General features: G+C 39.7%; 1 protein-coding gene across 3 annotated transcripts; it reads right to left on the bottom strand.

Annotated features, from left to right (window-relative positions):
* Window positions 1-833: 833 nt before the first annotated feature.
* On the bottom strand, window positions 834-13,134 carry LOC131235605 (serine/threonine-protein kinase D6PKL1). Of its 3 annotated transcripts, XM_058232852.1 has the most exons (4): window positions 12,924-13,134; window positions 11,702-11,913; window positions 7,668-9,497; window positions 834-1,886 (listed from the first exon to the last, which is right to left on the bottom strand). In XM_058232852.1, exons 3-4 carry the CDS (start codon window positions 9,269-9,271, stop codon window positions 1,025-1,027), a joined length of 2,466 nt encoding a protein of 821 aa, XP_058088835.1. In that variant the 5' UTR covers window positions 9,272-9,497; window positions 11,702-11,913; window positions 12,924-13,134; the 3' UTR covers window positions 834-1,024. The 3 variants fall into 3 exon arrangements, with proteins under 3 accessions (XP_058088835.1, XP_058088834.1, XP_058088836.1); XM_058232851.1 differs by lacking the exon at window positions 11,702-11,913; XM_058232853.1 differs by lacking the exons at window positions 11,702-11,913; window positions 12,924-13,134 and adding an exon at window positions 12,752-12,774.
* Between the last annotated feature and the right edge of the window lie 14,103 nt (window positions 13,135-27,237).

Raw genomic sequence — 27,237 nt, 5'->3', positions numbered from 1 at the left:
AGGAATCTACACCTTCTTGTTCAACATAATCATTTCGATTCTCTGTTGGCCGTTGTAATAGGCCTAGTGGTTCTTCTAGTGTCCATGTTCTTCACATTTCACAGCTGCAGCATTTTGATTCTCTTCTCGATTTGGATATTCTACATTATAATTCTGATTTTGGCTCTGGGTATTTTACTTTTGATCAAACTTCCTATTCTGTTATGTTTTAATTATATGATTGAATTACCAGTTAAAACAAACAATGTGTTAGCTGGTCAAATGCAGGTTGTAACAATTTGTGATTATTACCCAACTACAGCATATTACTAAGGTAATTCGCAATCCAAATTAGCCTTTCACAGACCATCCTTTCATAGCATATTACCTTTGAATTACCCCACTTACATTGGACATTCTTTCATCCTGCGACGTGAAAATCAATCAAAATGGAAAAGGGTTAGATAACCATTATCTAAACCATACGAGAATTCCACTTGCTATCCGATTGAGATTTGTGTTATGTGAAGATAATCGTTTTGGTAATTATTAAAATTTTCATTTCCTTTCCATGGAATTGTGCAATCCAAACATGCCCTTGAGGAAATGCTGTTTCTATGATTATTTTTTTCAAACCTTCTTTTCCTTGTTTGTGTTTTCCAATAACCTTATCCCTTCCTATTCCATAGCAGTCTCCCTAATAATGTCATGTCTATGACACTTTTATCTCCATGAAAGTCCAATAACACCACCAACTGAAAAAATATAATGACATCTAAACCCCAAGTTTTTAACAGGTACGCCCAGTTCTCCACTCTTGGTATTTGAACAGAATGTTCTCAGTACTACTCAAGTAGAAAAGAAGGGGTGTATATATGAAAAACATAGGGTGCATTGTATCTATCTTTGCTACATAGATTTTTTTAATCGTATTTATACTATTAACATGAGAATATTACTGCCATTTTTTACATTTTATAAGAGCTATCAGTTACAACAACAGATTCAAGAAAAGATAAAAAGGCACAGCCAAACAGGACCTTTCCTAGAACAGCTCAAACTCCAAAGGCTCTCCATTAGACCTGAACTCTAGACACCTGCTCTCCTTTTTCTGGCCCACCCTTGCCGGAGTCCCAGGACAGTCGATCTTCGGTGTCTCCGGTGGCGAGGCACACCGAATCAGAGCCAGATTTAGACCATCAAAAAAAGAGTGCTGCTTTATCTCGGTGGCCCCTCTGGCTGACCCCAGCCGGTTCTCCGGCTCCTTAATCAGCAGGGCTCTGATCAGGTCCTTTGCTGGAGAACCAACGGGGGGATTTTCTGGGAACTTCAGGCTCTGTGAGACCACGTTGGCTAAGGTGTCCTCATTCCCCGATCCCTTGAAGGGTGTCCTGCCAAACAGAAGCTCATATAGGAAGATCCCAAATGTCCACCAGTCAACGGCACTGCCATGGCCCTCCCCTTTGATAATCTCGGGGGCCAAATACTCATGGGTCCCGACGAAGGAGTTGGACCGTGCACTGGTAGGCTCTGCCACAAGCTGTGGCAGTGGGCTGACCTGGGAAGCTAGGTCAGATTTCAGCTTCCGGGTCTTCAAGGTGGCGGCAGATACAAAAAGCCTAGGTGTAAAACACGGCATGTGGACCCAAGACGGATGGAGGCAGAGAGGGTCAATGCAGCCAGATTCAGAACAAGGTCCCGATGATCTTTTGGCAGGCGGATCTCTACTGGGTGAAGACGATTTAAGGAGTGTTGGGCTTACTGCGCATCTGAGAGACAGGTCGAAATCCGAGAGCATGATGTGACCATCTTCCCGAACTAGAATGTTTTCCGGTTTCAGATCTCGGTACACCACCCCCAGCATGTGTAGGTACTCCAGTGCAAGGAGGACTTCCGCAGCGTAAAACCTGCAGAAAATATGGCAGGAAGTTAGTTCAAAGAAGCTCGATATCAGATTCAGAGGATCACAAGCTCATCCCAAGTCACTTGAAACCCCAACTTTTGGACCCAAAAAAATAAAAAGACTACTAGAATAGACGGATAACAGTAGAATTTGGGTTTCAGTCAGTCATGAAATCAATACCTAAACACAACCACCCAAATCAACATGCAGATGGTGTTGCAAGATTCTCATTCAGATTCTGTAGTGGGCCATGAAAATATAGTGAGGGCCCTGTTGATTTTTTTTTTTATTTTAAATTTACTGACTTTGCTCGGATTTTTTACCTGATTAACAAGAACTAAGAAGAACAGACTAGTTGATGTCAGCTTCTTCTTCTTCTTCTTCTTCTTCTTCTTCTTCTTTTTTTTTTTTTGGCTTACTTCAGCAATTACTGTACCTAAGGGTGTTCGTTCCAGCCAATTACAAGTGAAATTGCTATTTTGGCAGAACAGATAACCATATGTTCCAATGCATGCTAGGGGTTTGAACAGGAAACTTTGTTTTGCAGGATGCTATTTTTCCACCTTTTTTTATCCCAAATTAACAGCAGGAATCGTAGCCTTGTTTCGACTGTTTGGTGCCAGCTTTATGTTACTCTTTCACAAATCATCTTAAATCATATCCTCGGTGAGGGGACAAAGTTCAGGTCCCCTCTCACCACCTCGAACAAGTCCTTTTAGGTTTTCCTCTCATCATCCTTTCAGGCCCTTCAACTCTAATCAATGTTCAACTCCGCCGTCTCTGGTCTTAACATGATTGAACAATCTCAATCTGCTCATCATTTCATTTCTTATTTGGTAGGCTGGATGAACACAGTATTAATTCCATTCTTCCTAATCTTTCCTCCAACACATCCATCTTGACAGCCTCGTCTCTGCCCATATCCATTGCGAGGTAAGACAAATTATGAAGAAACTCCCCAGTATGCAGACTAAACAAGAGACACCCTTCGACACAAGAGAATCGGCAATGGCATTGCCTTCCCTACCTAAATCATTAAGCGAGATATTTGAATTTAAAGCTAGTGAACAGCTCTCATCAAAGGTAGGTGAAAAATTGCAAGGTTCCAACCCCTTAGATGAGGTCCCCTGATGACATGTAGATGAATTACTCAGCACTAGGTTTTGGTGAAGAGAGGCAAATGGGATGAACTCAATTCCACCATGAAGATCCTGGCCCAATGTCTGTTCAAGTCCCCACCCACCCATCCAACAGCCAAGATTTGCCAAAGAATAATTCCCATCAAGACTCCACTTTCAGAAGACACGTGGGGGCGAATGCACAAACTTCAATCTCCTGTTCTCATTCGCTGTAACCAGTTACCAATATCTCAACAGGGCAAAGCTTGTGGCTGGAGCTATCCAACAGCGAAAACCAAAAAAATCTGGTAGAAAAGGCTCCCATTTGCAGTAGGATCTTGAGCCTTGTGAAAAAATTGCCAAAACCTAATTTGGGGATGTGTTCAAAGCCCTTGGCTGCAGCCATCCCGAGAATTCTGATAGTTCACCAATCCAAAAAACATTTATGATTATGACCTTTTTCTAATTGTAATAATATCAAGGGCCAAAATCTGGACAGGTTCATGATTGAAAAGTCACTGGTTGAATGAAATTGGCCAGTACCAAGTCATCTACAACTACAAGCAAAGAACATTGAAAAAAAGAAGAAGAAAATTTCCATTTTTAACCCTCATTTTTTATTTTTTTTGTTATATCTGATAAATAACCAGCAAAATGTATGTCAAATGAAAAGATCCAGAGCTTTTATCAATAATGAAATTTTATTAAGAAAACAAAAAATACAACTCAACAAAAGGAAATGCAACGCTCACACTCAAAAGAGTAACGAAGTAATAAGCATTAAATCAACGGAAAGATCACCGCAATATGCAAATCCTAGCGTGGTCTTCTTCTTCTTCTTTTTCTGTGAGGATCCAGAAGCTCCCAATTAGGTAAATCTCAAGGATCGGGATACCAGCGAACACCTTGCAATATTGTTCTTGTTAGAGTATACAATCTTCAATGTACATGCATTATGGTATATTCGAGTGTGAGAGTAAACATACTTAGGGTGCACCATATCCTTGGAGATAATGGCGTATTTTTTTTTCTGATTTTATTTTATTTAATGAGTTCTCTTGCAGCTGCTCATCATTATAAATAAAGGATTCCTGAGAAGAGCCGAGGAGGAGATGCATTCTCTTTTTTCTTCTTTTCCCTATTTGTGTATTGTAACCAAGCCTCTTTTCTGATTTTTCTTTTCTATTTTGAGTCTAAGGCCATCCCTCTCTCTTCTTAGACTGTATGATGGATCCTTTTACCAGTCTGGTATTCATCACTACATCAGCACCCCATTACTGCTAAATCATTCGATGAGTACCCTGATTTAAATCTCCCTCGGGCTTCTAGTAAGAATCAGTGCCATCACTGATTTGTTACCCGATCATTATTGATCCACCAGAAGAGCCATCGGTTCAAATCTCTGCCACCAGAAGTGTTGCAGCCACTTAAGGAGCCAACGGTTCAAATCCTAGCCACCAGAAATGCCGGTGAATACTATGGCACCACAGGACATACCAATGGTTCACTTCCCAGGAGTCATCAACAGTGCAGTCCACCTCTCCAGCAGCTCCTGGACTCATTGGCAAGCTGAGGGGGGAGATTTAGTATACAGTCTTTGATGTATGTGCTTTGCAGTATATTTGAGTGTGAGAGTACACATCCAATGGTCATGTAGTGCACCATATCCTTGGAGATAATCGTGTATCTTTTCTAATTTTATTTAATAAGGAATTATCTCTTGTAGCTAATTATCAGTATAAATAAAAGATTCCAGGGGGGTAGAGATATTCTCTCATATCTTCTTTTCCCTATTTCTACAGTGCCCAAGACACAATATAACCCCTAGTGTTCTCAACCGTCCCCCTCGATGTTTTTGCTTTATAATCCCTAATAGAAATATCAAAGTTGTAATTAGTTTTGTTCTATGCAACTCATTAGTTGCATTATATTTCTTACAACTTCGTCAGTTAGTAACCAAGCAGGCTTCTTTTTTTTTTTTTTCTAAATGGTTACATGAAAGCCAAACCCAAATAACTGGGAGAAGAGTGAGATGATGTGATGATGATGATGAAATGGTTTCATTAATTTAAAGAATGTTAAATGGCTACATGGTGATAATCTTGAGGGTCTGCGAGAAGCTACAACGAGAAGATGGAAGAGAGAAACAATGAGAGAGAGAGAGAGAGAGAGCACATGAGCTGCTTAGGGAGTCTTGAAACCCTAGCCCTCTACTTATATTTATAATAGTAAAACTGTGAATGGCCCTATAGGCCTTATTATATGAACTTGTGAATGGGCCATATGGGCCTTATTACATGGACTTGGGCCCAATGAGCTTTATCCCAGGCTAGAACCATCCTAATAAGGCCCAGCTTGGAAAAAGAGCTAACATAATCAAACTTAAGAAAGAAAGAGATTTTTCTCTAACAAAGAAGAAAACACTTTATTAGCTTATTTTCCTCTTTTGCCATGTTACGTGATTTGGATGGGTGTTCAGTCAAAATAAGTAACAGGAATGGACAATACTTTTTCCAAGACCATTGAGAGGGCATTAGTACCAACCAATGTTTTAAGTATCGACGATATCAGCAGATATATCCCACGATATATCTTGTATCCCACTTGTGAGATACAAAACGCACAAGTAGTGGGATATATCCCAAATGTTTGATCCGTTGAGCATTTTCAATTTTCGATCCTTTTTATATATAAAAAAAAAATTCTGTAAATCATGTTAAATCAATGTCAAATTGTTACAAATTCATGATTTTTCATATTTTGCATGAAAAATCATGGAATGGGAGCTTCGGTTTGGAGATTTGGATGATATGGGCCAATTTGCGGAAAAATGAAAAAATAAAAAATTCTCAAGTTCTCGCAAATCGGTTGCCATCTTTGTCCAAACATAAAATCAAACATGTATGTAACCTGATCTGGTGATTCTTCTTTTGCTTTTGAATGCATTCCTGGTGTTTCCACACGTCTTCTTACATTTATAAATTATATGAATAGACTTTGAATATAATTGCATCAATTCAATTAGATAGAAAAAACTTATTATGTGCATTTATTTTTTGTAATGTTTTGATTTATAAGTGTGTATTGACATCTTTTTTAACAAGCACTGAATTTCATTGAAAAATTTGACCAATTTCTCAATATTTCCCCGTGTTTCCAACACTAGCAATACATTACGCGATACAACCGATATATCCCATGCGATAAATGATACATATCCGTATCCCAAGGGTGCGATACGTAACGCGATACCGATATTTCGAACACTGGTACCAACTAATTGTGATAGAGAACTACAACAGTGTCCAATATATTTGTATTAGGGTTACCTGGATTGTGGGTTACTTCGGTGCGAGGTACAGGAAGACGCGATACACTAATTTACCCAATACATGATTCGCTAGGGGTAGGATCATGTGGGCCATTTACACACTAAGCATGAGCACTATAGTTATAGATACAAACTGACATTCTGATATTGTAATTATATATGAAATAATGAATATTGTTATTGTAGATCATGCTCGAGTGTTATCGTGTGTCTACTATTGCATAAATCAAAGAATATATCTCTACATTCTGATTATAAAGCTTATTCAATGATTAGAATGCATAATCATAACTTTGGAACACTGCAAGCCCCAGTTAGGTTCAGGCATTATACACTTCCAAGTTATTGGGAGAGCCCAAGTACTCTCTTCCAGATCCATGAAACAACTCTCAGAGATCTTTTTCCCTTAGGGAAGTAGTGATCCAGATTGCAAATGACCCATAATCCAGATTGAAAACATAGGGGCTTGACAACTTAGAAATTTTATTTTGCATCTTCGCAGATTCAAGCTTATGAACCCTTGTAATTAAATGATTACTTGACCCCAGATACAGATTTTAACGACCAAAACACTGCATCCACGAATCTCAAAAGAGGAATGGTTGCAGCACGGTATGCAAACTTACAAGAGATGGACCACTTTTTCCCACCTAAGGTTATTTGGAGAGTTAGATCTAGAACCTAAGAGTTGAGACAGACCTCCAAGCCGTTAGCATAGCATATTCAAAATTTGAACCCAAGTTGCATTTTTACATGGCAGTATTGGCAAGTAACCCATACTTTCAAGTGTAAAAATCACAATCCCATCCAAGCACTTTCTTCTGAAAATAACTAATGGACAAAAGAAATATCAGTAGTGTATAAAAACCTCCAAACCGGACCGCTTTGAAATTGGGGCATGCCATGATATCAGAATAACAAAATAAAATTGCCTCTAACGTACAAAAAAAAAAAAAAAAAACCCTGAATAGTTCAAGCTCACTCTTATATAATATCCACTGAGAACATGAATCATCCAGTAAAAAATATCCAGTGCAACACCAGGAGCAACTGAGCAAGTGAAAATAAATACAAGTAATGCCAGAACCATTTGTGTAATATGGAAATGGAAAATAGATAAGCAGGTAAAAGTTTTTTTTTTTTTTTTTTTAAAAGCCAATAATAAATTTTATTAAAAAGGCTAAAAGCTGAAGAATACAAAAGAAAAGAAGAAAACAAAATTAAACTAAAGACACAACCTCAACTCTAACCAGCAGGTGTAAGTTTTGTTATGAGACGAAAAAGAATAAAAATACATCAACAAAGCCAAACTGGAGTTTGAGCTCAAATATGCTACCTGGCTGCTTGTTCAGAGAAAGTCTTGCCTGGCTGCCTCTGCCGGAGGACGTGCAGGTCTCCACCAGGACAATACTCCATAACTAAGCATGAGAGTCGATCCGTCATGAAATGGGTGTATAGTGTCGGAAGGAAAGGATGATCCAGCATTTGCAGTATCTCTCTCTCTGTTTGAGCCCTCGGCATCTTTTTCCTGCTCGCTAAGAAATCATTATCCATGACTTTCACCGCAAATAGGCATTTTGTGCCTGTCAGCTCGGCAAGATACACAGTGCCAATATCTCCGCAACCAAGCCTCTTGAGAAGCTTGAAGTGTCTTAGTCCTAAGCAACCATGCCTCATCTCTACATGGCGGATGGCTTCCCATCTCAAATCTTTTGACATGTGGGGCCTATTGCCATTACAACTGGAGCCACTCTGATTGCTTTCTTCGCTGATGCTCGTGCTAGTGCTATATTCGCCAATGCTGCTTTTTGAGCTTTGGGAGCATTCCCCCTTCTCTTTTGAACCCAAGTGATTAAAACTGATATCAGATTTACTTACAGAAGTGTTCCCGTTCATTCGGCTTACTTCAACACTAGGGTTTGTACTACTTGATGCCGACGAGTCGTATTCTTTCTTCACATTCTTCCAAGAACATTTATCGGTCAGGCGCCCCAACTTACTTGTCCCGGGGCTCAATTGGACTCTATCAACTTCAACATGTGTATTCAAACTGCTAGATTCAGATGCAGAATCTTGCTTTCCTTTCTTCTTGCCACAGCTCTTCTTCCTAAAGGCTGGCTTGATTGCACGCAGACTTGCATGCGAATTGCTAACTTCAGAACCAGTTTGAGATCCACATAGAGAAGACGATGCTGAATTCAGATCTCCCTTCATCCCAGGCTTCGAATCTGTTGTTGTGCATGACAAGGCAGGAAGTGCCCCATCTTGGGCTGATGCTTTGGCCTTCACTACCTTCGATGTGGAAGCAACTGCACAGTGGGGAGAAGGAACAGCACTCTCATTCAATGATTCCACCTTGGGTGCTTGCAAGGACTCGGGTGTCTTTTCATCATTTGAGGTGTTTTTTTCTGGCACAAGGGATATTTCCAGCAAATTCCCTTTATCTTTGTTAACAGAAAGACCAGTTTCAGCAGCCTGGACTACCACCGATCTATACATCCTTTTAATAGTCCCGGCTTCTGAAAAACCAGATAAGCCAGATGGCTTTGACAACCGTTTCATGGCAGCCATCTCAGATGCCTGAGAAATGCATAACCCTCTTAATGCCTGCTTCAAGGTCACTGCTTCAGAAATTCCTATACCTGATGCTTGTGATATACCAACTCTAATTGGCCTTTTCTGAGGATTCTTTCGCAATGTGCCTACTAATTCACCTGAAGTGCCTAGACCCCTAGAAGATGTTCTGAGAGCAATCGCCTCTATAAGCCGATTAATGTCATCTTCCTCCGAATAAAGTTTCGACATTGACGGGTTATGTTTTTCAGCTCCCTCATCTGCTCTTGATTTAAAACTTGGAGGAATTGATCCTTTAGAGTAATGAACTGAATCCGTTTCTTCCTTTGCTTCAACAATTTCGGAAGCACCCGAAAGGAAGCCCATCTCTTGTGGCAGCGCCAGCAGCCTAATTTGGTCTAATGCAAGCCAGCATAACAAGAAGTTGAATATGGCGTTGAGCTAAAACTAACCCATCTCCAGGGAAGCTATTTGGGGATTGCAGAGCACAGAAATTGAAGATGACCACACGTTTGCTTTCAGATTCTCATCAAGCATATTAAGTCCTTGATTCAGAGAGTATATACTCGATTCAAACCACACCATCCGGATCCTGCCATGATTTCCAAGATTCAGATAAAAACTAGATAAGGTTATTGCTTAGTCTGTATAGAATGAAGCAACAACATCACTAAGATGCTAAGAAAGCCACATTATATGAACTGGGGGTAAAGCTTGAGTTTTACTCATAAAAGATGGTTGTCTGTAGCCAAAGGGAGAACTGATCACCATCACCTGACAGTCACATGGTCCAGCACATTTTTCTATGCCTTCAAATTTTTTTCTGATTCTTACCTTCATAATATTGGATATTTTCAAGGAAATTTTGCATGTAAACATGGGTTGCAGGTGATCAGTTCACAGCCAAAGGTTAGGAACTCAAATTCAAAGCCAGCTGCTGAGTCAGAAGGCTACTCATCAAGTTCTTAAATTAGTTGAGATTTTCAAGTACTCATTTGAGCTTTCTAAACATTTCAAGCACTCCAGCTCAGCTGGTCTGACTACTCCCTTAAGTGGATAGAGTTTGGAAGAAAAAAAAAAAAAAACTGCATTACCACATTTAACTCAATCCTAGTTTTCATCAAGTCAAATCCCCACAGACACCTTTCTCAAACACCCAATCAAACTTAAGCACTTATAATAGATTTTTCCATAATTGTATGTTAGAAAAGGCCTATCACATGGTTCTTTTCACAGAAGGCTTAGGGAACAGTGCGCTCCTGGTACCATTACATAAATGCGCATCCCTACCGGCCATTCAATTGGTGCATCTGCTGATGGATCTGAACCATCCAATCCATGGGCCACCTCATGAATGATCAGCAGTGTAAAAATAGTGCTGAACAGAAGCTTATAACTAGCGATAAGTCACTACTTTTGAATCGTCAATGAAGAGTGGAGCAACAATAGAAAATGTCTATGGACAGAATGGCTGGAGTAAGGGTTATGATCCAGGCTGTTTATCAGGTGGGTCTGCCATGGTTAGATAGATCACAGGAATAGCAGTCCTACCCATCAGAATTGTTCAACCTTTCTATTTTAGTGCTGACCACTGCCAACATCTTTTTTCTTCTGTCCATTTGCAGGTAACCAATGGGATGGTTTAATATCTTCCAATCCGTGACATTTTTCAGCCATGGGCCGATCTGCTGTGGAACCCACCAAATGAACAGTCCGGATCAGGGACTGCACGTCCACATGTACGTTCTTTAACGGAGAGGTCACAATAAGGGTCACAGATGCATGGTCCACCAAATAGAAAACCTCGAAAAGATATCAATCTTTGAGTTGCAATTATCAATTCAGTTTGGGCGTGCTTTATGATCCATATTTCAAAGTTTTTGACTCACAAAAGCATTAAACATCTCAGGAAGAATCAGAATCATCAGTTTTGAGCAAAACCAACAGTGCACATTCAATAAGCAAAAACACATTCATTTAGAAGGCTAGGCTACCATTAGAGTTGTACACGAGCCGAACCGAGTCGAGCTTGGCTTGGCTCAGTTCGGCTCGGCTCGGCTCGGCCAGTAGCTAACCCCAGCTCAAACTCGACTCGGTTCGGTCCTCGAACCTGTCTTGCTAGATCGGCTCGGTTCCGTCAGCAGCTCGGGCCTGTTCAAGCTGAGTTTGAGCTTGTTTGGCATTTTCTCAAACATGTAAAATGCATTTTAAACTTCTCACAGAATGTAAAATAATAACAATATTTTGCAGGTATTTCATCAAACACCTACAGAGCAGCATCGAAATCAAACACCCAGGCGAGCAACATCAAAATCAAACAACCAACATATACATTCCTTCCTTGCCAACACTTCGTTGAGTCATTTCATCAAACACTCGGCAAGCAGCATTCATATCAAAATAACCAAGTAACCGAGCTGATTTGATCCGAGTCGGTTCAAGTTGATGATCGATCTGAGTCAAGTCGAGCTCGGGCAAGCTCGAACTCGGCTCGAAAATTTTTTGAACTCCAAAAACCAGCTCGACTCGGTCAGAATCCATTTTCAAGCCAAGGCGAGTCGAGCTTTTCCAAGTCGAATCAAGCGAGCTGACCGAGCTAACTCAACTCATGTACAGCTCTAGCTACCATGTGCATTTTTCACCAATTTTTAAAGGGTAGCGACTCATCCACCATATGCATGACACAAGTATAACTCAACCCAGACGATCCAAATCAAGGGTCCCATTGCAGAGGCAGAATATCCCAAAAAAATAATAATAAATAAATAAATACAATGAATGAATGATTCTAACAACCTGATATCACCCATCAGATTTGCACACCACAATTGTCCTTTTAATCATTCAACAGATGAGTTCATCTCGCCTCTTTCACGACTCAGGATTCAGCATCTATCACAGCCCACTGGAACCCACATGTTCAGTGTTGTGGTCATCAGAACCGTCCATGTTGTGAGCACTATTCCATCAAGACACCACAAGTTACAGATGATTATGACCACGACTCTCTGTACACGAACAGAGATCAATAAAAAGAAGTTTTCAGTGGCTCGCTTTCTACTCTAAAAATCAATGGGTTCGATCATCACGGAATCTTGATTACGGAATAATAGGTTATTTACAGTAGTAACGAGACATGAACGGTTCAAATCATCGGATGATATCAGCTTGTGGGTGACACAAAGTGGATCCTGAGCTGCGACACAGGCCAAACAATCTTTTTAAAAAGAAATACCTTCAACAATCAATTTGATGACCACCAATTCGAGGGCCGGGATCATCCGATAAACATGATCAATCCAGACCGGAAAAAATAACAGGAAACACGACAGATAGAGAATAGCCCAAAAATCATAATGGACCAACATTCCTAACCACCTGATATCAGCCATCAAATTCCCATGTCCACAACTGTCTTTTTTACCATCCATTTGATACCCACCAACCGATAGTGGGGGATCAAATCATATAGTATCATTACGATGATATGCTCTACCTACAACGGGACCCAAAATCCAATTGCTTAGTTGCAATACACGCATTCCACATGTACGATCCCACTACATAATCAATCTATCCGTTCACATCGACCGGTGCAACTGTCGCACCGTCCAATGATCTCAAGACATAATCAAATAAAAAATTAACAAGATTCCTAAATGCAATCAACAACAAAAGCAAAAAAGCCAAACAAATACAGACATCTCCAACAGAAATACAATAGATTTTTCTTCTCACTACACAAACAACCAGAATAAATAAATAAATAAATAATTCCAGAATAGTTGAAATAGAAATCTAGAAAAATGGAATATAATATAATTTTTAGGAGGATTGATCACATACAACCAGCTGTAGGTGAACTCCAGCTAAATCCGATTTTTACAAGCATTTTGTCTTTCCAAGGGCAAAAGTGGCAACAAAAATATCGGACAGAATTCAAAAAAAAGGCGTCCCGAACTTCCGGTTGTAGGTGAACAGTTCTGTGGAGCTATATCAAGAAAAAGGAAATTCCTACCTGAAACGGAGTTGTCGATCTTGCCCACTCAGAGAATCCGATCCAAGATTACTCGGGAGAATCGATTTGAGAGAGAGAGAGAGAGAGAGAGAGAGAGAGAGAGAGACTAGGGCACGAGAAGACGGTGGGGAAAGTGAATGAGGGAAAAGCAAAAAGGGTGGAGAGGTGAAAAAATGCAAATCACGAGAAGAAGCCCCGGCACTTCTTTCTTCTGGAGAGAGAGAAAGAGAGGGAGTGAGAGAGAGAACTTTGTCGCGACTGATAATCACAAGCATGCGTCGCGCTTAATTAGGCCTGCATTTAGAAAAGCCGATGATCGGAACCGTCGGTAATTGAGTAATGGACACCTACAACCCATTTTAGGTTATCTGACACATCAGGTGTTCCGGCCGTCGGTACAGTAACCGAGCTCTACGGGTCCCACCGTTTTGTTACTGCGAAATCGAGTCTGTCCTCATATGCGCCCCTTGATATTTCACCTTCAAACATGAAATGAGCCTAATTGTGTTTTGTATAAGCTGATTTTTGGAGCGTCCCTTTATTCTCGTGAATCGCACGCGTATTGGATGCCATATGCCCTCTACGATGGATGGGTGCATCCCCATCTCTCCGCTGGAGTCGCGTTCTGTCGTGACCCCTCTAATACCATGGGGTATGTGTTTTATCCATGTCTTTCATCCATTTTTCAAGCTCATTTCAGGAGATAAGACTAAAAATAAGGCAGATTCAAATCTCAGGTGGACCACAACATAGGAAAGAATAGTAATTGAAAGCCTCCCATTCAAAACTTTATAAGGCCCAGTGTGATTTTTTTTATTTTTCTGCCATCTAACCTTTTTGTTTGGGTCACGGAAACGTGGATGAATAGAAAAATGAAATATCAGCTTATCCAAAACTTTTGTAGCCCTTAAAGAAGTTTTTAAACGTAGTTGTTCAATCACCACTGTTTCCTTTGGTGTGGTTCACATGAGATCTGGATCTGCTTCATTTTTGGGCTTACGCTCTAAAATGAGCTGGCTAAATAGTTTGACGGCATGGATGAAATATATACATCACGGTGGAGCTCACGAGCACCGACCAGTACTAACCCTGGCACGGAGGGTTCCTTACATACTCTGAGTCCATCTTTACTTTTCCCTGTGGTATGGCCTATCTGGGTCGTGGATCGTGTGAAATTTTTAGCACCATGACCCAACATCAGGACTGCAGCTGATGGACGGACTAGATTTCACACATAGAACACGGTGGCCCCAAAAAAGATAAGGGTGATATACCCATCTGGTACAACACCTGTTGCAAAAGAAAATGTTCAGATACAGCCGAAAGTGCACAAACTTCAACTTGACACTTCTACAGGAAATCCGTACTAGCGCAGACGTAAAATTTTAAACTGGTATGTAAAATTAGGGAAGGTGGGCCACCCCGCTGGAGACAGTGGACGACCAACGGTCTGACTCAGCATTTAGGTGTGGCCCACCGTATGAAGATTATTTTTTTTTTACCATGTGATCTTCATGGGCGGGGCTTACTGTTTAACGGTACGGATTCCCTGCATGGGGTGGGTGGATGTGACCAGTCGGTAAGTTACAATATTCCTGATGTGTATCCATGTGCACAGTCAGCACTGTATCTGAACCATGCAGATGGTGGGGCTCACCATCGAGATCACGTGGAGAGATTTTTAGGCTACCGACAGCCATTGAAAGTAGACGTGGAGAGATTTTTAGGCTACCGACAGCCATTGAAAGTAGACCTGCCAGTGGACCGACTGACTCTGCAGCCGGCCACACCCAATTTGGTGCGGCCTTGACCGTGGGTCCTACCTTGATGTAGTTTTGTTATATCCACGCCGTCCATCCGTTTTTATATATTATTTTAGGTCATAATAAAACAAATGAATTAGATAAAAATTTCATGTGGACCACACTAGAGGAAACAGTGGTGATTGACTGCTCACCGTTAAAAACTTCATAGAGCCCACCGTCATGTTTATTTTCTATCCAATCCGTTGATAAGGTCCAAAAAATCTAGATGAAGGGTAAAAATAATCATAAGCTTGATCCAAAACTTTTGATATCCACTAAAAATTTTAATGGTCAATAACCACAGTTTCCTCTGGTGCTTTCCACCGGAGATTCGGATCTGCTTCATTTTTTGGTTTCATACCCTAAAATGATCTGAAAAAAGGATGGATGGTTGGGATATGCTACACGTAGATCAAGGTGGGACCCACCATGTTGGAAAACTTCATAGAGCCCACCCTCATGTTTATAATAATATCATGTGTTGGGAAATTTTATACTCTGGCTGCTTGATAGAGATGATATTCAGGCACTTAAAATGTTATACATTATGGAAAACTTCATCATTGAGTTACGGTCTAAAAACTAAATTGGCTGGAAAATTCATTCCCTTTTATTATAAAAGCTTGCTTGTTGAAATAAGCCATGGTGAATATTTTTCATTTTTAACTGTCCAATGATGGCGGCTCACCTGATTTTCAGTATAATTGAAAATGACATTGTCTTTTTGTGCGGATTGGAAGGGGCTAAGGAAACACCAGCTTCTGTACGGCTTAGTTAACTTTTACAATAATATCACGTGACTGGACATTTTATACTTTGGCTGCATACTACACCTGATATACAAGCACTTAAAAGTGATATACATTGGAAAGCTTCAACAGTGATTAACAGTCTAAAAACTAAATTGGATGGAAAATTCATTTCCTTTTATTATAAAAACTTGCTCATTGAAATAAGCCAAAGTGAATATTTTTTATTTTTAACCATCCAATGATGTAGGCTGATCTAATTTTCAATATAATTAAAAATGACATTGTTCTTTAACACGGTTATGAAAGGCCCAAGGAAACACCAACTTCTGCAGGAGCATGGTCGCAGGGTCGTTCACCCATTTTGCTAGCTGACTTTAGAGTATGTACTAAAAATAAAAATAAAATAACTCTTATGTGGACCACATCATAGTAATTATGGTAATCAAATATCTATCGTTAAAAACATATATAGGCCACGAAAGTTTTAAATCAAAGTGATGTTTGTGTTTTCCCTCCATCTTGTTACATAGACTCGTTCTCAACTCAAAAAACTATCCGACAAGCACCCAAACCCGACAGGGAAAGTGCTGGTGGTGACCAGCAAGACCCGAAGTACTTGTTCCGAGCCAGGCATAGACATGAATCCGCCGGTTACGAAGCCGCAATGAGAGGCATATTCCAAAAATCACAAGGAAAAGATGATGATTTCCACCATTTGTATAGTTGAATCTAAACCGTTGAAGAGAAACTTTCGGTGCACATATCATTGATAGGATCTTTTTCTCTTCCTTTCTTTACCTTTTTCATGAATTTGTAGTGGATTGTATTCCTTGGACAACAGTGCTGATAAAATGAACGGATGTGATCATTGCGCCATCTCTGCGTATGGGTCCCATGGGGCTGCACTGCTCGGGAGCCGAAATCGCGACTTACACGAAGTCCTATGCATCACAAGGTGAATAGTCTATCTTCTAAAAGTGCAGCCTATTTTAACCTGATCCAGACCGTTTATATGACGCGAACGACCACCGATGCAGTAAGATTTGAATGTTTTCGAGATTGAATCATTCTGCCTATCTCATCAATAATTATTATTTTGAACTGACGTTGTGTTTTCTTCCTAACCGTTTATTTGGTAGCCACTGATCCAAAAGTAAAAATCGTTTGACCTGGGACCTCTTTTTAGTAATCAGCCATCCACCGTGGGTTCCTTCAGATAAACGGTTGGGATCCCACGACTATGCGCTCTACACGTGAAAACCAGCGCATCAGGACAATCTTCACGTTCTGATGCAGCAGGTCGCTATCCTCCGAAATGAATTATGGGAAAGAGAGGGAGCGGATCCCACTGACCCCACTGGGTATTCAAGGTGTCATAGACAATTTCAGTACCCCGCCGGACAACTGTGGATTCTTGGGAGGCGGATTGCGTAGTGAGTAACTCACCACGCTTGGTGCACCGAGTATATTATTTGAGGTCCACCATCATTTATATACTTCATCGGCTCCGTCCATATATTTTAACATATAATTTTAGTCTTGATCCCAAAAAATGAGGCATATCAAATGTTCAAATGAACCACAACACAGGAAACAGTCTACCGTTGAAAATTTCTTGAGGGCCACAAAAGTTTTGGATCAAGCTTGTATTTTTTGTTTCCCCTTCGTCCATGTCTTTATGATCTCTTGGAGATGACAAATAAACATCACTGTGGGGCCTAGAAAGGTTTCAATGGTGGAAACCATTATCCCCGCTGTTTTATGTGGTATGATCCACTTGATCTTTGGATATGCTTCAATTTTGGGCTCAACCCCTTTAATTGGATGGAAAAACGGATGAACAGCGTAGATAAACCACATACATTCAAGGTGGACCCAACTGAGTTTACTCAGTACAATAAGAGTGTACTGAGTAACTTAGGAAACAATCCGATTTCGGATTCTTGTGCTCATCAGTTACAAGTGTTAGTAGAAGCCGTTTAATTGGCTAAAGTCGTTGTGTATACGATTGTTCGAAAATTAGGCAGGTACAAGTTATTTGCACCCATTTTTTACACCCCTAATGTAGACCAATGAGAGGTCACCATGTGTCATCACTACATGTATTAATAGACTCGTATACGTGTTCTACGTATCTTTGTTTAATCTTCCTTCAACTATGACATGGTAGACTAATACATATTAGCTATAGTAATATAAAACTCATGGTTAAGAATGACTTAATATCATATAATAATGTGACAATGATAAATGTGAAGTATACATACAGTCTAAAATAATTAAAAAACCATTTCTAAGTGTTGAGAGATCATCTCTAATATTAGACTCAATGCATATTGAATATGTGAACTAAATGGCGTTCTTACCCGAGGAGGGAAGTGGTATTTCATAACATTTATCGATGATTGTTCAAGATATGTGTATATATATCTGTTAAAATCAAAATATAAAGCATTAATGCATTCAAGATCTATAAATCTGAATTAGAAAATCAATTAGTTAAAAAAATTAAAATCATTAGTAGTGACAGAGGAGGATAATACTATTCTAATAAATTTTCTACCTACTGTGAATAACATGACATAGTACACCAATGCACAACACCCTATACACCACAACAAAATTATGTAGCAGAGAGAAAAAATAGAACCTTAATTGAAATGGTCAACTCAAGGCTAATACAAGCAAAGTTGTCATTAAACCTATGGGGAGAAGCATTGTTAGCTGCATGTCATGTTCTGAATATACTCCCATCTAAGAAAATTAAGACCTCACTATACAAAATATGGAAAGGAATGAAACCAAACATAGGATATCTTAGAGTATGGAAGTGTCTCGCATATTGCAGAACTCTAGAACCTAAAAGAATTAAGTTATGACTAAAAGCTATCAAGTGCGTCTTTGTATGATATTATAGCACTCCGAAATTCGAGGGCCAAGTAGGAACTCGGCTCCCGAATTCTCGAGTGCCACGTGTACCCTAACGAGCCTCATATGCATGTGAATATATGCATCCCGTCATCAATGGAGGATTAAATCAAACATAAAGCAACAAATCATTTAGAGATTTAACTATTAAATCATTTAGAAGCTCAAGTGCAACTACCACAGTAAATATTCAGTACAAATCCCATAATCCAAAAATGAAATATCTATTAGGGACCTAGTTTCAGCCTTTCATCACTCCCTGAAAACTGTTGGGCCCTGGCTTAAACCCACGGTCATCCATCAAGTTAGTAGGGTCCGCCAAAATCTGAAAGTACGCCTGCTCCTCTTCATCGTCCATACAAGCATCTTCCAACGGGTCCCACTCCAATATTCTTGCAACTATGCCAGATTCTGGTTAGTGTTTTAGAATGTCGTCTGAGAGTGGAAGTGAGTAGCTAACTTAGTGGTACCATTAACAATAAATCGCACAATCATCATACATAAAATAGATTTAGTAAACAACATTCATCATAAAATCCTAAGTACTCTTAATTAATGAAATGCATGGTTTAATAAAATGATGCATGCCCTCACCATCAACTCTCCCTCGAGCGACGACGTCTAATGATCGCAATGACCAACACTCCCTCAGTTGCGACCTCAACTGCCGAGTCACCACAATAAGTAATGTAATGTGATTAGAATGTTAACCGAGTTGGTTAATTAGATTCATTCATCCAACAAATTGGAAAAATCGGAATACCCTTATCAGAAACATTGCCCTGATCTGATCGTGCAGCTCAAGGCCGTGGCCGTATGGCTCTCTCGATCCTTATCTCTCGTGGGTTTGTCAATCTCATAACTTTAAGCTCATACGAAAAATTGATTGGGACTTCCAAGTCTTACTTGCGATTGCTATGGGGAGGTCGTCACCCCAGCGTAAGCCGATAGCATGGGCACAGTGTCCCATCCCAGCGTCCTCGACTCACGAGTCTTAGTGTTCATTGGCACTACAGGGAGGCTCATCACCCCAGCGTAAGCTAACAACATGGGCACAGTATCCCATACCACCGTCCCCGGCTCATGAGTCTTGTGGGTCGAAATTTATAATTAATAGTGGACACAAAGGTCTCAGGGTATCTCGGGTTTATACAGAGGTGTGCAACCATGGTTAACATGCAACGATGGCTGATTGTGGGTCAATATGCCCCTACTAGCTGCACCATAAATTGAACAGCCTAAGAACAGTGTCTCATGTAGTCCAATTACGGCCGACAATTTACAGCTTAACTGGTCGGGCCAGATTTACCCGTGGGCTGAACCAACAAAAGGTTTTCCAAATAATTTCGATTGATCGGCTAATCCATGAGAGGGCAATTTCGCAGGCAGACAACATAAATTCAGCAATTTCAGGAATAATTACACGATGACAACAAAATCCAGCATTCCAAGAACATGAATAGCAATACACTAACCACCACCAAGCTACGAGAATCATGTTCATATATTCCAACGATTTCTAAAAGTTGGACAGCCATACACCCATTCACTTCAATTCAATTTCACATATGCCAGCATGAAGCATGTGATTCGGCAGTATCAGATATTCGGAGCAATTAATGCAGAAATTTAGCAAATTAACAACAATGCACTTCTCTTATGCCTAACAGGTTTCACATGTAACCAAGTTCGACCAATCAATTGAGCAATGTTCGGGGAAATTGAGTGCATATGCTCTAATTTAACATGCAAATAACATTTCATACATTTGGGGATGTTTGGACCTAAACCCCTTTCCACATTTGGAGAAAATTCTAAATTCATAATCCCAAATCAATCAATCCAAAATTCAGTGACATGCAAGAACAAGACATCATGCACATTTGCTAAAAACTACGCTAGGCACGAAAATCGGCCATCTAAAGGTAATGGTCCGCACCTATTATTGACCGAAGGCCTTCGCAATCGACCTAATGTCGCTGGGTCCGAAAACTTGATGCACTGGGGCCTTGCGTTGCATGAAAATGACGGTAAAGTGCATGCATGTGGCTGGTTGCTAAGGAAAGGTAGGTTTGAGTTTAAATCTCACCTTAGATTTGACATAGATTGGTTCTACGGCGATCGGGTCGGAATTCCCGGCAATATAGGGACGTGGGTGCGGGGAATTTCAATCCCCAAGCACTACTTTCACTCTCCTTCACTCACTCTCTCTCTCTCTCTCTCTCTCTCAGATTTTAGCTGCTGGAATCTCAGCAAATGAGAGATGGTTTGGCATTAAATACCCTGGAATTAAATCCTTTGGCCCTGAGTTTCATAAAGTGCCTTCAATGGGCCTATATGGCCCATGAGGGCCACACTGATGGGCCCTTGGCCCATCCAATTCACGGATAAGGTGCCCCATGGCCAGATGAAGGGCTGGGTAAAGTTTAACAGCAAATGGATGCGGAGTTTTGTCGCAACGGTCCGGTTCGCTATTAACGGTTACCAGTTTTTGATTAACGGTCAGATTTTGTGGACAAGGGCAGGGAAATATTTCTAGCCTTCGATGTAAATTTAGAAGTGATCCGACGGCTGGAATGCCCAGATTCACTGACTTAAGAAACATGGTCAATTGATTTAAAATTTCAGATTTTCACTCTTTAGGACTGGCGACTTACGTTTTCCAAGCGCCGACTGGATGACACAATTCGTCCATTTTTGGGCACTGTCCGAGCCTGATGCCCGTGATGGACCACAAGCCTAGTGAGGCCCATGGCCCCCCAGAGTTTCGAAATTTTTGGTTCTTCATTAGGCGGTGCATGGCTTACACAGGCAGACGTCAAGTATCATTTGGCCATCTAGCTCTACAACCCATGTTCGGCCCAAACATAATTGGATCCGATCGTATTAGTGACTCAATCAGGATTAATTTATCGGAAATAAGTCCACACGTGCATTCAAATTGTACAGTCCTGCATCAGTTCACACGTGAGCGCCTCAGGACACTATTTCGACTTGGGTCGGGTCTTACAGATATGCACAAAATAGTAAGGCCCATAGACGGCTTACACTCTAATGTAATAATAGAATTTAGAGATGTAGAGTTCTTTGAGAACTCTTTATTCATAGAGAAAAAGAATACTGAGATTCAATCTTCAAATAAAACTATAGAAGAAACACAATAAGAAGTTCAAACACCAAGTAAATTTCGTAAGAGTCAAAGAGCAAGAGTAGAGAAGAGTCTTAATCCTAATCAAATAGACTCTCAACATCTCTCTTTTTATCTAGTAGAGGGTAATAGAGAGAAGGTTATTAGGAAAATACATATGTTTTAACTATATAAGATGAACTTAAAACATTTAATGAAGCTATGACTTCAAGAGACTTTGGTTTTTGGAAAGAGGCCATCAATGATAAAATGGATTCGATTATATCACACCAAACATGGGAAATAGTGGGTCTACCTTCAAGTTTTAAATCGATAAGATGTAAGTGGGTATTTAAGAAAAAATATTACACTGATGGCACAATTCAAACTTTTAAGGTTTGGATCCTTACTCTTACTCCGGTGGTAAGACTCTCAGGAGTTTCAACACCCGGTCAAGGGTTTGAGTATCCATAGGTGGTGAAATCCCACTACAGCGTGAGTGTGTGGGGGTGTGTGTGTGTATTTTTTAAAAAATAGTGGTTCGGTATATAAATGCAACTTACTCCATTATTTTGACACGTATTCACCAGTGGCTAGAATAACATCGATTAGGATTTTATTCGCTCTAGCATTCATACATCATCTTTATATTCATCAATTGTATGTGAAGACAACATTTTTGAATGGTGACCTCGATGAGGAGGTATACATGGAGCAACCGGAAGGGTTTGCTCTATCACGCAATGAAAGGAAAGTGTGTAGACTTGTTAAGTATTTGTATAGATTAAAACAAGCACCAAAACAGTGGCATGATAAATTTAATTTTAAGATTTTGCCGTATAATTTTGCACATAACATTGCTGATAAATGCATTTACTCAAAAGTTTGTCATGATTATATTGTAATCATATGCTTGTATGTAAATGATATGTTAATAATCAGTAACCAAATGGAAAGTGTAACTGAAACATAGATGTTTCTCTCTTCAGTTTTCAAAATGAAGGATCTTGGACAAGTGGATACTATATTAGGTATTAAAGTTAAAAAGCATAGTTGGGGTTATGCATTGTGCCAGTCTCATTATATTGAGAAATTATTGAATAAGTTTAACCACTTGAAAATCAAAGAAGCAAAAACTTCATTTGATCCAAGTATCAAATTGAAGGAAAACAGTGGAAGATCAGTTGCACATCTAGAGTATGCTAATGCTATATGCAGTCTTATTTATGCTATGCAATGCACAAGACCAGATATAGCATATGCTGTAAGTAAACTAAGTAGGTTTACTAGTAATCTAAGTATTGAATACTAGAAAGTTATAAGTAGAGTTATAGGTTATCTAAAAGAAACTAAAGAACTAGAGCTATTTTATTCAGAATTTCTAACAATGTTGAAAGGATATATCAATGTAAGTTGGATATCGAGTGCATGGGACAACAAGTCCCACTATAGGATGGATATTCACCTTAAAATGTGCAGCTGTATCTTGGGGATCTAAGAAACAAACTTCCATAACGCACTCAACAATGAAATATGAGTTCATAGCATTGGCTGCAACAAGTAAAGAGGCTAAGTGGCTAAGAAATATTCTGATAGAAATCTCGTTCTATGCGAAGCCTAGACCGGCTGTTTCACTTCATTGCGACAATGAAGTCACTCCAGCGAGAGCCTACAATAGTACCTATAATGGAAAGTCCAAACACATAATTTTAAGACATGATTATATAAAGTAATTGATTCATGATGGAATCACTGCGATCTCGTTTATGAAGTCAAGTAATAACTTGGTTAATCCCTTTACTAAACATCTGACAAAAAAGGTAGTAAAGACAACGTCTAGAGGGATGAAGTTGAAACTCTTTAATCAGAGTTCCACCAGTGATTGAAACCTAACCTAAACTTAGAAAATCTCTAAAAATTTAGTTCAATAGGTAACAACAAATCACAAATAAGTGAAAAGTTTCAGCACTAAATCTAAAAATAATCTCATCTAGGATGAATATGCTGGCCGTTACAAACAAAGAGGGCCGAGTCTTGGAACTTTTAATGAAATTCAGTCAAATAGGACAAGTGTTTTAAAGTAACGGAAACACTAGAAGGATTTCACCTATATAAATATAGAAGTAATGCCGCTTCTCATGAGAGTTAGAGTTCTCTCAGGATCGTTTATTAAACAGGATAATCATATAAGCACATGGCCATTAAAAGTGCTAAGCAAGTAATATAAAGGCACTAGAAGCTATACTAATGAATAACTGGTTGCAACCAGAAATTTCGACATAACTTTAAAATACTTACACTAAGGAAAGATTCAAGTCGTAAGATATCTTTCTCTATACATAATAATTATTCTTTATCTCTGGCAGATATTTTTATATTATTATTTTTTTAAAACCAATGGGGGTTTGTTGAAATTTGTGATTTTTTGAAAAATCAAATTTGAAAATTTCAAGATTTTCGTTTTGCCGCCAAAATGCTTTTGAAAATTTCAAATTGAAAAGTGCGGTGTGTGCTTTTCTCCCACATCTAAAATGAAAAAAAAGAAAATCATGATTTATATATGGAGGTGTGTGTAGTATTCTTACTTGGAGCTTTTGGAGATTGAGATGCTTACGCACTGGAACACATGCTCGCAGAGCATGGGCGTGGGCGTGAGCAGTGTGGTTGCAGTGACGCACTTTGTACTTCGCACGTGCGTATCGTGTCACAATGTGGTCGATCCCTCACAGCCTTACGTAAGATGGTGCGAGTGGTCTACTATGAACCTAGGTGTAATGGGTCTGGAATGAGTCAGGGCTTTATAGGCGACTGAGAACAGTCAAATTATTAATCTAAAACAATCGGTCGTTTCTGAAAACGGTTAGCAACCTTAAAAGTCATAACGGTCTGAAAAGAGATGGGCTATTATGAACCAACAGTCAGATCTTTCAATCCGACAACTAGAAACAGTTCAAATTAATGATCAGCAGTTAGAAACGTTTTTTAAACGTTCTAAACCATTGATGGCCACCTAGCAACGGTCCACTCCCCGGTGTCTATAAAAACTGAACCATTCCGGTCTAAATTCCAACAACTTAAACACACATTTCTCCCTTTTCATTAGATCCTCCATGTAGCATCTCCTTTGTAGAATATTCTAAACACATCCACAGTTTGATTCTACCAGAAGATCCACTGCGTTGAATTGTTCCTAAGTGGACCCTTCATGATTGATGCACGCCGGATCCAGATGGGCTTATCTTATCCTGAAAGCAATTTGCATGTAATCTTACTTGATTCAACCTAATGGAATGAAATAGTTAATCCATATTTTATTCTTATTTTTCGGTATATTCAACACATTTTTCCATCATCTCATATACATGCCAAATTGGCAGTACTGAACAGAATACAAAAACTTCCCCACTAAAGGTGGACCATTGTTCATATTTCGCTCAGCCTTCTTTTAAGTCGTCCATCTATCTGCACCGATGGATGGCAAGATAGATCCCACGCAATTGTGTCCTGTCCACGTGGTGGTTCACTTGAGGTGGAATGCAAGTCCTTGTTTTGGATCAAGGCTATCCAGACCATCCAAATTGTGAGACACATCGAGGATGGAGCATATCTTGGAAACATGAAGCTAATCAAGAAATCCTAACCATCCAATTGATGGCTATCAAGAGGATGATTAAGAGTAAAATGGCCAGTTGTCCAAACTTCAGGGCACATTTATAGTCGTCGCATGTTGGTGCAACGGTGGTTTGCTCGTGACATCCAACCCGTCCGGCTATTTCATCTCACGGTAAAAACGGGATGACACAAAAATCAGACTGATATAAGCACATGTATGGCCCACCTGATGAGTGGATTGCTCTGATTTCTCTAAGCTAAAAATAAAGAAATCTCACCATTGCAAAACAAGCATGCAAGGATTGGAGGCGGATTGGCTGGTGACCCCTGACCCCTAAACCACCCAGCTAGCTGGTGGAAACGCTCTGTGGGTCCCACCACCATGATGTATGTGTTTTATCCACGCTGTCCATCCATTCTGCCAGCTCATTTTAAGGCATGAGCCAAAACAATGAGGCAAAACGAAAATTCAAGTGGACCACGCCATAGCAAATAATGGGGATTGAATGTGCACCGTTGAAAACTTCTCGAGGGCCATTGAAGTTTTAGATCAAGCTAATAATAGATTAGATAGCAAATAAGCATCATGTTAGGGCCCTTGTTTTTAACCGTAGGCATTTAAGCGATATGGTAGTGTCCTTGTTTTTAATGGTAGCCATTTAATTTACACGGTTTCTTGTGGTGTGGCTTACTTAGAATTATAGATCTGCCTCATTTATTGGGCCCATGTCCTAAAATAAGCTGGCAGAATAAATGGACACCATGGATAAAACACATACATCATGGTGGGGCCACAGCTTTTCTGCCAGTTAGGTGGGGTGGTAGACAATCTGTATCTACATATATTAATTCAAATTAAATCATCAAGATGTCAGGGACCTACTCACAAAGAAGAATTTAAGTTGCTGTACCAAAATCATATTGGTTGGACTACCCTAGCCTTTGGCCCATGTATACTTGTTTATTGAAGAAGGATGATTGAAAAATTTTCATTCAAGACATATCTTGCTGTAAACATTGCTGTTGGTGGAAGATAATGGTCATGATCAAGTCAAAATCGGATTGAATCCAACCATTGGATTTTAGACAACGGGCTTGCCTATAGGGTTTGTGTGATCTCATATATAATTACAACTATAAAAGACAATTGAAACTGTTTTACCCATGAAGATACAGATATTTTAGGAATTGCTATTTGCAATTGTTAAAACCGATGGTTTGCTCAACTCCGCAGCTACTTGTTGGACGCGGTTTGGCTGGTGACACTGACACCAACCAGCTAAGTGGTGTACACCATGATGTATGTGTTTTATCTATGTTGCCCATTCATTTTCTAGCTCACTTTAGGGCATGAGCCCAAAAATGAGGTAGATCTAAAGCTAAGGTGAACAACACCATAAGAAACAGTGGGGTTTAACTTCTACAGTTGAAAACTTCTTTGGGGCTATAAAAGTTTTGGATCACGCTGATATTTGTATTTCCCCTTTGTTCAGGGGTAAGTGACTTTATGAATAGATTAGATGGCAAATAAACATTACTATGGGCTTCAAGAAGTTTTCAATGATAATCATTTAATCCCCGCCATTTCTTGTGGTGCGGTCTACCTTGAGATTTGGATTTGTCTCATTTTTTAAATAAAACATATACATCGTGGCAAGCCCATGGAGCTTTAACATCATGCTAAGTGGCTGGTGTTAGGTTACCAAACAAACCGTCAACACCCCACCCTAGGATGATTAAAAATTCAACGGTATCAATGGATGGAAAAATCCTAAACCTAAACTTGATCCAAACCCTAGCATAAAACCTGATCCAAGCTCTTGATTTGAAATCTTATAACCCTAGAAACATAAACCCTAGGAGTTCTGAAATTAAGTTTGACCTAATTAATTCAACGAGTCAACTCACTGAGTTATTCCAAGTCAACTCATTGACACCAAACCTGATCAATTCGCCTAATTAACCTATGCCTAAAGTCCAAGTTCATAGGCCCAATAAAGGTTCACAACCTAGGCAATAAACAAACATCACAATAGCCAAAGATCCTTCACACACGTATGAGACCCCCTGCCAAAATAGGGGGAAACCCG

The sequence above is a fragment of the Magnolia sinica genome, chromosome 19 (genome assembly GCF_029962835.1).
Source record: "Magnolia sinica isolate HGM2019 chromosome 19, MsV1, whole genome shotgun sequence".
Lineage (NCBI taxonomy): Eukaryota > Viridiplantae > Streptophyta > Magnoliopsida > Magnoliales > Magnoliaceae > Magnolia > Magnolia sinica.
The sequence above is the reverse complement of the archived record's forward strand: the minus strand, read 5'-3'. Positions and strand labels throughout refer to the sequence as shown.